A 12007-nucleotide genomic window follows, 5' to 3' on the forward strand; every position below is an offset into this window, starting at 1 on the left:
CCCATAGTCAAATTTTTCTGCCACTAGTCCACCGCCTCTCCCTCTCTATATACTGGCCTGTTCAGGGTGTGTGCCCCACCTCTGGCTCCAGCTCCCCCCCCCCACTATTACTAGATTTACCTTTTCAAAGAAAACCTTTTAAACCATATTTTACCTTGACACAGAACCGAGTCTAAGAAAGAGCAATGAGACGTTGTAGATCCAATTTGCTTAAAATGTGGTTCAAGTGCTTCTTTGGAATCAAATAATAAACTCTTTAATATTTAATGTGCACTACATGCCGTCATTGACTTTTGAGGTTATTGATGAGCCGTCGGATCATTTGAACAGCAGAATAATGAATGCCTAATAATCCATAACACAGCAGCCGAGTCTATTTACTCTTATGAAATATTAACCACCACTTAGACAGAACATTGTTCACTGATGTATTAATGATGTCAGAGGTGGCATGTTTATCTTCAGAGGATGTTTGGGGTTTTGTGCCGGCAGACGCACTGACCCACCTCGAGAGGATCAAAAACAGATTTTGTCCAAATTACACGTGTCAATAAAAATGTCTGGGACGTTAAGACCCGACTCAGACACGACGAGCTTGTGTGTGTAGAGTCTTAATCTGTGCTGGTTTACAGATTTACACCGTGTGCACACGGAGGGGAAGGGTTGATCAGTATTTGGTTTACAATCATGGGAGGCATAATTCTGCATCTAAACTCCAGCTTGGAAAATTCTCGTCTTTCATCTATGACAGATTCCTCCCACTCGCTCAACACCTGGTTTCTTTCTTTCTCTGAGGCGCCGACACTGACTCCGGCAGCTCTCTGATGCATTGGCTGTTTTCAAGTGACTTTCACCTTTAGTGAGCGTTTCTGCTTTAATCAGCTGTCGCTCTTTTGTCTGGGGACAAGGATTAGGGTGAAGCCCCCCCCCCCCCACCCCACTGTCTACACATCTACACATTATAATACTACTTCAGTACCGATCCCCTCCTCTCTGTGATCTCCTCTCAACTGCAGAGGCTCAGACGTAATCCTGAGTAGGATACATAAAGAACAGTCTTGAATTCTTAAGCCCAGTTGAGCCCACTTTCCTGAATAATGTGCAGCGATCTTAAAACGTGAAACCTGATTTATGAAATGAACATTTATTAATTGATTATAGTTGGGATTTGAAATCTTTTAAATCGTATCTAACAATGTTTTATCTCTTTCTTCTCTTTTTATTATTTCTTTCTCTTAAATTTCACCACCTCTCATCCTCCGTCTATCTCCATCTCCTTTCGCTTCCTCCACCCTCTCTCTGTTTGACTTCCCGCTGTCCAGCATGCGAGTTGATGAACCAGGGGATCCTCGCTCTCGTCACATCCACGGGCTGCGCCGCCGCCAGTGCCCTGCAGTCCCTGACGGACGCCATGCACATCCCCCATCTCTTCATCCAGAGGAACGGGGACGGCTCGCCCCGGACCGCCTGCCAGCTCAACCCTAGCCCGGACGGGGAGAGCTACACGCTGGCCGCCCGTCCGCCTGTTCGGATCAACGAGGTCCTGCTCAACCTGGTGTCCGAGCTGCACTGGCAGAAGTTCATCATCTTCTATGAGAGCGACTACGGTGAGTAGTGTGGGAATGGGTGATGGCTGAATGTGTCCTGTAAACATGGCATTTGCATGTAAAGATAATCTCAGCTCTTTCATATAAATGTAAACGCACACAAAAAAACATCTCATCTGGTAGGGTTATCCCCCCCCCCCACTGTAAAGAATATGCCTGAACTGAGATGTAAGAGCATCATCACACACACACAGAGAGACACACACACACACACACACACACGTAAACGCAAACACAAACACAAACACACTCAAAGACAGATACTCTTTAAATGCACATCGCTGAAAACGTCAGTGTTCAGTAGAATCTCTAGAGAGTAACGACATCTCTTTGCTGCTTTCCCCAATAAAAGACCAGTCTGGGCTTATTTGTGCTTCTCAAACGAGGGCGTGTCCCCACAGCACTTTGTTTATCCTGAAACGTTCTCCTGCTCCATTATTCTCGCCACGACGCCTCGGCGGACTCGTCCTTTCTTGACCCACGTTTGGCAAAGACACAGGTCTGTGGATCGAAGAGCGACCGGCAAGGCAGCGCAAGGTCAGAGAGACGGAGGGAGTGTATTGCTGCATTGGCATTCCTCAGATGATACTTTGCCACTGCTGGCTAATCTTTTTACTACTTGGAAGAGTGCAATCGAGAAGGGAGTGTAAATCTGTTTTATTTTTTTTCAGTACACTGGAGCTACACTTGATATAGTGTATAGTAAAGCAAGCCCTCGAGGGAATGGGCCACAGTCCCCATATCAAGCTTCCTCACCACAGTGTGAGCCCAGCATATAGTCAGTGTTCCGTGTGACACATGTATGTTGTTTTAACATTTAATCGATCACATCTATCTTTTGGCTTGTTTCTGACATCTTTGTAAAAAGAGCACTGTAAGCTACAAAAGGAGCATCTCTCTTTACGGCCTGACTCGGGTAGACTTTAAATCAGGTTAAGACATTTTGACATTATGACAGATGAACCGGAGCGGCACTCAGCCAAGCGAGTCCCATAGTCGCCTTCAAGTCAATATAGCTGCACCAAATTTCGTAGATATTAGTTCTCTAATGTGCCGGATAGTTTGCTGAATTACTTCCTGGATCCAGGTATACATCCGCAGCCACATATGCAACCCACACCGCATCCTTCTTCCAAGTGTCATGGTAATCCGTCCTGTAGTTTTGTACGAAATCTTTCTTACGAACAAACCAACCAACAAACAAACGGACTGGGGAGCAAACACGAATTTCTTGGCGGAGGCATCAAGCATCATCCGTGCATGTGCCGTTAAAGGGATGGTTCACTGAAAAATTAAAGTTCACTCACCACCATGTAGATGTGAAGTGTTTGAGTCAGGGGTAAACAGTGTTGCAGCCATATCCAGTACAATAGAAGTCAATGGGGACCACTTCTCCAAATGTTAAAAAAAAAAAAAAAAAAGAAAAAACAGAACATGCCTCAATACTGCTCCTGTGTTGTCATCCAAGTGTCTGCAAACCCTGACGTTCAAATTCGACTCTTGAGCCAAAATGTCCACTACCCTTCCAAAGTCACCAGTTGCTTCAATATTGTATTGGATTTGGCTGCAACACTGTTTACCCCTGAAACTCCAGAAGTGTTTTGTGGACTCAAACACTTCACCCACCTCCTCCATCGGCAGAGTGGTGAGGAGATAATGAGTGATTCGGTGAACTGTCACTTTAAAGCATCACATTCTCAAACAATTAGAGCTTTGCATTTTTATATATATCGAAGCTACAGCTATGACTCTCCCAGTTGCCTTAACCCCACATCAGTGCAGGTGAACTCTCTCCATCATCATTTTCTTTTATGTATGTTTAAATTACTCATTAACTTTTTAAATGAATGGCCATTAACAAAGCTCAATGTTAAACCTGGATGGTGTGATTGGTTGGCAGCTCTCCAAATGGACAGTTACTACAAGGACGTGATCACTTGAATCTATTGTTCCAATATCAGAGTCACTGATCCCTGACCTGCCTTTACCAAAAGCGCTGACGTGGACAAATCTGCTATTTAAACTGAGTGAGGTGGAGAGTAATGTGTGTACTCTCTTGCTTACTGTGTTGGAAATGTCACAGTGATTTGATGCAAATTCATTTTGTGCATGGTCAGATATGCGCCACATATCAAGACCCCTTCAGTGGATCTTTGGCTCCTCTGGAAAAGAAGAAGTTAGTTTCTGGAGGAGCACAAATGTTAACCAAGGTCAGTGCTATTTATTGTTTCCCCAGCCAGGAGCAATCTGCACCTCCCTCTCCCGTCTCCGCATGTGGCCGTTCGAGAGCAGTCTTATTTGAAATCAGGATGCAGCATCTTGGGCAAACTTTAACTGCCAGAAGAAAAAAGATCAGTCTCTGGTAGAAGAACACCAATTTGCATTTTAAGAACATTTCAAGCTGTTTTTCCTCTGGTTCCCTTCGCATCAGGAACTCTTTATTTACAAGATCTAACACCGGCAGCACAGTGCCCGCTAACCCTCACTCCCAAGTCCAGAGAGACGGACCTACGACTAATAAGTGAAGGCTCAGTTTAACTAGGCAGTGATTTTGAGAAAAAAAAAAGAATGTTTGCCCTAACAAAATAACCTTTTTTTTTAATTTTGTTTGACATTGACATTTGTGCTTGTGTTACACTGTTTAACTCTGTGCTCGTTTGATTAAGGAATGTAGCGGCTAATTAGGATCCTCATCTCAGAACAGTCAAAATACCCATGGTGCCTGCGTGGAAGCTGCACTACAGTGACCCACACCGCTGCCTAGAGAGGAGAGCACCGCCGGCAAATCTGTTTTGGCATTAAGTGAATGTTGAATTCATACTTAACATGTGTGAATGCGGAGGAACAGCTGCTGCAGTTCACTCAGACTCACTCAGATTGTGTTTGTGTGCGTTGTGGTGATGATGAAGCGTTTATTGTCTTTAAGTTTTGCCCTGGGGCTTTGGGTAGGTCTCTGATTGACGAAAAGTTTGTACAAAGGATCATCAAGGTTTCAGGAGCATAAGGGAGACATCAGTCAGGTACAGTGTGTGTGTGTGTGTGTGTGTGTGCACATAGTCGAAGAAGTCCAATCAGAAGAAACGCCATCGGATTTCTAATCCACGATTCTGCAGCACTTTAATTAGAGAAATCCATTGCATCAAAACTTACGATTCTACTCTCTCGCAAAGAATCTGTATCGCCAATGGTGAAAAGATAATGGTGCATTGTCTTTGCTCTCTCCATCAATCGATGACAATGGCAGAAAACTGGCAGCGGAATGGACCGAAAGAGAGACAGTGAAGAATGAGTGAAAGAAAAGTTTGGATTGGATCAAATGAAAAATAAAGGAATCTCGAAAAAACTGCTGATAACAGGAGAGAAACAATTCTAACGTTTTCAGAACTGTGCAGCCCCATCAGAAACCATCTTGTGAGTTACACTTGCACTGAAAACTTGGATTTATTGTGGCTGTGTGTGTTTATATGTGTGTGTTTGTGTGTACGTGTGTGTGTGGGTATGTTTGTTGACTGCAGACTGGCTTTACTCACAGTTACTTGCCGACTGCCTGGAGTGAGAGATCTAAAAAAAACAACTGCTGACAGCTGGTGTCCAGGCGAGGGACAGTTCCACTATAATTCCCCCATATACGCCACCCTCATCCCCCCCCGCCACACACACACACACACACACACACCTAATGTCACCGTCAGTCCTGAACATCTTCCTTGGAAACTCCACATGTGACAGCAGCAGAAAGGACGCTGTGCTCCCTCTCTTTCTCCCGGTAATCTGCTCGCCACTTTCCGCTCTGTGGTGTTCCCGATGGTCTCTGACTTTGGGGCTCATGTGGGCTGGGGTTGACCCACACTAGCACCGAGTTGGAGGTCAGCACCTGGAGCTTCTAGCAGGCTGGAAGTGGATGTGAGGTCCACAACACCTACAATGGACTTGGCTGAACAAAACTCCATTGAGGTGGTTTTTGCTACATACAACCTCAGATTCATCTCTATCACTGATATCTAAACTTAAAATAAACCCTGCAAGTGTGTAAAATATAGGTACTTTAATGTACCAATTCATTAGAACCATGATTGCTACACAATGGCCATCTTCATCGAACACTGGAAGTTAGAGGAAGATCCTGCGATGGATTTCTGGATTAGGTATGAGAGGGCTGCGTTTCGCTGGGCTGCTGTGTCATCAATTTGCGGATGGTGCATTAATCTAAAAAGCAGATGTTAGGAGCGATATAGCTCGTCCTTGCCTGTTGCCTCAGGCGTTGTGCTGCAGCACTGTCTACAAAGAAATTATTCCACGTTTCTAGACAAGTTTTTTAAATAATTTCTTTTATCCTCATTTTTTGGGATGGGGAGAGCAGCACACGGCATTGGAGTAGAATACAGAGTGAGTTTCCATTACAGCTTAAACAGCTGGTTCCTCTGACCTCAGGGGCAAAGTCTTGCTCGGTGTAATGAGGTGTGTCAGGGAAACCAATTCATTCCAGTCTCCACCACCATATCAGTTGTGTGAGGAGCACATTATGTAAACAACTTCTGAGACTTCTCCTCTCGTTCCATTTTTCATTGTGAGAGAGCATGTTTCATCATTTCCCTTCACGAGCAACAGAAATAACATTATTCTTACACCGCTGTAGCTCAACAGAGATTCTATTGTGTTAAGCCTGGAAAACTTCCTGATGTGCTTTTGCCTTCGGGCAAAAAGGAAAGAACAAAATGATATGATAATCTTATCACACACTGATCACTTTACACCTTTGAAGATTCTGCTTTTCCTTGGGATGCAGAGATTTGTTTTATTCTTACTTTCCATTACCTTTTTGTCCATCGTTTTTCTATCTTTCCTTTTTTCTGCCTTTCATCTCTAAACATCATTCGGTGGATTATGATCTAGCGATACTTTACTGAGTGATGAGGATACAAAACTGGTCTCAGTGTCGTACTTTTATACCACATCACACCAACTAAGTTAATTTGTTGCAAGATTTACCAACTTTCCAGATCCATTTAGCTTCTTTTCACCCAGCGACAAATATAGTTACTTTTTGGACAAACTTGTAACAAAGTAGAAGGCCGGAGAGTCATTAAAACCCACCAGAGGTAAGAATCCTAATAACTGTGGTGATAATTTACGTTTTTGTTTGGGAACTGAGTGAAATATCCTAATAACTCCATCATGGATTGCGATCAAATTTGATTCACACATTCATCACCAACTGAAAGTTAATTAATCACTTTCAGGATTCCTCAATTTCTCATTTGCCGTCATCATTAGGTCAAATTTCCAGTTTGTCCCAAAATGGGAACCTAGGTACCTCCTGAACTAAGTTGGCTGGTTAACGTTATACAAGTTTGTTCACATTCTTATGTTTGTCTTTAGCTCAAATCACTGCCAAAGTGGCTTCACAGAGCCCTTTGCATGACTTTTAGTCTTGTTTAAAAGGGTCGCAATATATTGTGCTTTTATAAATGCCATAAAGCGTATACTTACAGTGTACTCACAGACCGTGCATGTGAAAGGGAGCCAGCTATTGATTCTGCAGGGGAGGATGAACAGTGGGTGGACTATATGCAAACAAAAGCGCCTGTAAAATTGCCTCGTCATTTTATTATAACAAAGAGAGCACGAGAGGAGACTGAGGTTGAGATTGTAGGAAGCGGTGGAGGAGGGTGGATGTGTCGTCTCTTCGGCTCGTTGGTCTGATTCCACCTGAGCTCAGTAATGACTGTGGAGCTGCTGCATCTGTCTCTGGCCTCCCTGTGGTCAGTGGCTCTCTGCTGGAGGAAGAGAGAATTAGTCTGGGATTCGGTGTGAGATTGATTAAAATGCTTTTGGTCCCAAGTAGGAGGTGGTTTCTAACGTATTACAGTGCATTTTTAACACAGGCAGCGTCTGAACGTTCACAAACACATAGGAGATGTTTGTAGTGTATAATGTGAGGGCTGGGCTATAGTGACAGCTCTGAGAAAATAAAGCCTATTTTCTATTATAAATAAATGAAGTCTTTTGAGAGCAGTGGAGACGATTCTTTATAATGACAAATGCTTCTATTGTGATTCTTTATTTCATGCTGCGTATGAATGATAGAGAAGTGAGGGTTATATATAAAAGTATAGAACTCTCTCTCGCTCTCTCTCTCTCTCTTTCTCACAATATTATATGTTATTCTCCCCCTCACTAATAAATGTTAATAACTGGTTAGAACTGAAGAAATTAACTCTGCATGAGCTCACAGAAGCACGTAACCTATTTTTTGCGAGAGTGTAAAAATAACAGCTAAAAGCTCATTTGCATAGTTCTGTGCTCACGCTCAACCACCGAGTGACAAATAGCAGAAATTCAACATAGAGTCTCAGATACATATCTGCATAATTTAAACCATGTCAGCTGATTATTTTGACATCAAACTTGACCTCAATGTAAAGAATAAAGCAGAGAACTTTAATTAACCCCTTCAGAATAATTTTTTTTTAATGGTTGCATCCAGGTCTAGCTGGCTCCCGTCTCCACACACAGTTTTTGTTATCGTCCACGAGCCTGGCAGCCAAACTCAAGGCGATGAGTTTGATTAAATTATTAAATTGGATTCCCCTGTAGTACTAAGGCGTGCGAGCCAAGAATCCAATCATTGTACGGTGTCTTTTAAGGCGTCACCAGCTCAGGCTGCTCTGCACATTCAGACCAGACTGATGAGATTGGAACCGTTTAGTCGACAGCTCTTTCCTCCGGTTTAAACTCTTTGAGCTACGAAAGTGTCTCCGCAGCTTGTGTTGTTACATGCACTCGACATACAGAGGCCATGTATGCACAAGCATTTCCCGTCTCGTTCCTCCCCTGCTCTGCTCTCACATAAGAAGCAGACAATATGATGTGAGGGATAAATTATTCATTTACATGTAGGAGAAATGTTTATGTGCGACTCCTTTGATCATAGAATCAGTGGCTAATTTGTTAGATGTGGTTAAGTGCACAGATTCTTTCTCAAGTCATCTGTCTTGTCTAGACTCTCTAGGGCAGAGCTTATTATTTTCCTTCACGATTGTTTATTCACTTACCAGAGAATGAATATAAATAAATCTGGATTAAATTTGAATTGAATCGTCATTTGCAGCACAAATCCTAAATGGTTCTACAATTATTTTTGTAACGTAATAAGCTAAATTATTTCCCTTTTTCCCTCAGGAGCTCTTCATTAGGGGTTAATGAGATTAATATGAAACAAAGTTCAAACTGTCGGATGCATATGGCCAGAAAATCCAATTGGAAATTAGTCTTTACTAATATTTAAGAGAAAGATTACACATTTCCACCTGACTTACTTTAAATAAACTGACTGAATATAACAGAACTTGGTGGAAGGAAGTGGTCGGAGAAGGATCTGATTCTAACATTACATGATTCAAATGAGTTATTATGCTGCACATCTTGACAACAGCCAAAAATTCAGACAACTTTAGGGGTTTGGGGTTGACGCAATTTTGTGCAGATCCAAATAAAAATCTGCATCTAGTGTAATAAATGTTTTAGGTGCGTAAACTTTCTTTGAGCAGCTAGAAACTTGCAAATACCAATGTGTAGCTTAAGAAACATAATGTGACCTTGGCTATAGGATTTGTTTTAATGTGACTTCAAGCCTCTGGCGGGAAGTATGTGCTCCAGTTAGTGTCATTCTAGTTTGATATATGTTATTGTCCTTTTATTCACTGCATAAATACTAACTTGGAGTATAGATCTGCAGTCAGTAAAACAAGGTGATCGTTTTTTCGAGGTATCTCTTTCTCTCTGTTCACTCATATTGCTCTTGTGCAAAAACACTGATACATTGCAGATCTACATTGCAGAGTACAGAAGAAAAAATCTGTGTTAAAAATGATTAACTGGTGGTGTTGTTGGGAAAACACCAGTAACTGCTTCAAATGATTCATCTACATTTTTGGAGTGAGCGCAGGGTAGCAGTGCAGCCGTTTCTCCGGCTTTTCCGCTTGGATTCCAACGTGACTTAACAGCTCTGTGGAAACCTCTGAGCCCTTTTCATCATGATATTCTCATTCCTGCTTTGCTCCAATCCGAGGGGGAGTCCCACTTTGGTCTATGACTCGAGTAAGCTTGCGCTGAAAAGGATGTAAAAGCAACTTCATGGGTTATATGATCGCTCTACCTTGATCTGCGGATCTACTTCCCTGTCCTCTCAAACCCAAACAGGAGTTAAAATACTTCTATCTCCCATTCATTTGCAAAGTAATCCTCTATTTTGATACCTTCAGCCTAGATTTGACTGATAAGTTGAATCTTTGGAACAATATCTTGGTATTTGGTACATCCACCCCTTTACCTTATTGACAGTCGGGACTCCTCCATCTACTTTGATGTGCTTCTTTTGAAGCTCGGAGGTGTGTTTGAGATCATTATCCAGCTGCAGTTTGAATCTCTTTCCACTGCGTTGCAAACCAGAGGGTACAGCATGTCTCTGAGAATGGAGTGGGGCTTCTGCAAGTCAGGTATAGTCAATCTAGTGAAGGTGCCCAATAGAAGAAAAGGAAAACGCCTCCGGTCTTGAATACTCCCTCCAACACGGTGGGTTTGATACACTGGAGTATCACTCTCTCTCTCTCTCTCTCTCTCTCTCTCTCTCTCTCTCTCTCTCTCTCTCTCTCTCTCTCTCTCTCTCTCTCTCTCTCTCTCACTCTCTCTCTCTCTCTCTAGTTTATGTACAGTACTCTCTTCTGTTTCTGACATAAATCCTAAAACGTGGATTCGTCAGTAAATGGGAACGAGTGTTGAGCCTTGTTTCTCTCTCATGAGAGGTGGTTTAAAAACTGCTGCTCCTCCTCATCGACACCAGTTTTGCAGATCGGAGTTGTGTGCTCTTTATCAAACTCGGAATCTTTGACAAAGTTGCTTCTCTTACTCCCAGGGGAACCGCGCTTGACGTATTGATCCCCTGGTGTTGCGGTAGCCTGGTTGTGCTTTGGATGCAGCTGAACCAGTTTCTGCAAAGTGTTTTTAGACTTACGTGCAGCGTACACCCCCGTAGCCTGACCAGGGTTTTCTTTGGCCTGGAATAACAACTTAACTTTTGACACTTTTAGTTCTCGTGCCATTTTTGTTATGGAAGTTTTCTGGAAGCTGGTGAGAGGAGAACTCAGGCAGCATCTGATGTCTTATTCAGAATATTCTAACTTAGACTCGATGCATCAAGGAGACCAGACGTTGGAACAATATACAAATGCTCACGGAGTAACATGAGCAATTGTCACCCCAAAGTTTTGCGTAATGTTTTCAATGAAGCTATTGCAGGTATTCACTGTGAAACCCTGATGAGTGAGTTTTCAAAGCCAAAGAGAGAGAGATAGAGAGAGAGAGCAGGATACTGATCCAGGTTTTTAGAGAAGGGTTAAGTTTTGATATCGAAAACTTTTAGAAGCAGATTTGTGTTCAGAAGTGATGCACCGGTAAACATGTCCCGAAATCAGACCTTTAATTCCACGTTAATCCTCTTTTCTGCAGCCCTGTCCATGGCCGCCCCGTCGAAATGCCTGCCACGGTGCTGGAACGCCAGCTTTGAAGTCCGGTGCTTCTATCGGGTGCTCGAGTAGTTATCGCATGGTAGCTTTCCCTTGGGTCGCCAGGGGATTAAAAACTCTTGTTTATTTGTTTACTGGATATTTCTCCTATTTCCCCATTTGAGAGATACACGTTTTTCACCCAACTGCTACATCGTGTTGCTGCCGAAACACCGCTTCTTTGTTTTGGTCAGTTCCCCAGATGTCTCGTGTTGTTCCAGTCCGATCTGGATGAGTGATTCGAGAGGAAAACTCTACAACTTGTTAAAGGAGACAGTTTCTCTTTCCTCTAGTGTGTTATATGGATTTGTCTGTGTATGTAAAAAGGTTTCTGCAAAGTAAAAAAGTCCAAAGTCTGCAGTAACCTGAACTCCTCACCTGCACAGAAAATACTGAAGTTCCTGAAATGCCTGGTCAGTAGTCCAAGCTAACTTCTGCATTATCACAATGACATCACAATGCACATCTGACACGCCCCCCCCCCTAACAAAACTAGGTTTAAAGCGACAGTGGAAGAAAAGATAGGAGCTAAAATCCAGCGTTTACGACCGAGGCTGAAACGAGGAGCTGCGACAATGGACAGTCTGATCAAGAACCTGAATATGAACATTTCTCCTTTAAGTAGGAGTCGGTAATTAATTTCTTTATTGAGACGCCACAGATTTGATTGGTTTACCCTTTTGCACCCTCTGGATTCCCTCTAACAGAGATGCTCATCCAGAAAAAGAACATAAAATCGGATTCTTTGCTTAGTCTCTAGCTAATATCTCCTAATGTTACTGCAGCTGAAGGTTGTGTATAGAAAAATATTATCGCCTGAATTAATTGCAGTGGTCC

General features: G+C 42.8%; 1 protein-coding gene across 3 annotated transcripts in view; it reads left to right on the top strand.

The window, feature by feature from the left end:
* Positions 1-12007, top strand: part of grid1a (glutamate receptor, ionotropic, delta 1a) — a 261685-nt gene that overhangs the window by 180968 nt on the left and 68710 nt on the right. For all 3 annotated transcript variants that reach the window (XM_062400358.1, XM_062400359.1, XM_062400360.1), the window contains exon 3: positions 1323-1607. In XM_062400358.1, coding sequence (XP_062256342.1) covers positions 1323-1607 — 285 coding nt within the window. The remainder of the gene's footprint in view (positions 1-1322; positions 1608-12007) is intronic.

Source organism: Platichthys flesus, chromosome 12 (assembly GCF_949316205.1).
Source record: "Platichthys flesus chromosome 12, fPlaFle2.1, whole genome shotgun sequence".
Classification (NCBI taxonomy): domain Eukaryota; kingdom Metazoa; phylum Chordata; class Actinopteri; order Pleuronectiformes; family Pleuronectidae; genus Platichthys; species Platichthys flesus.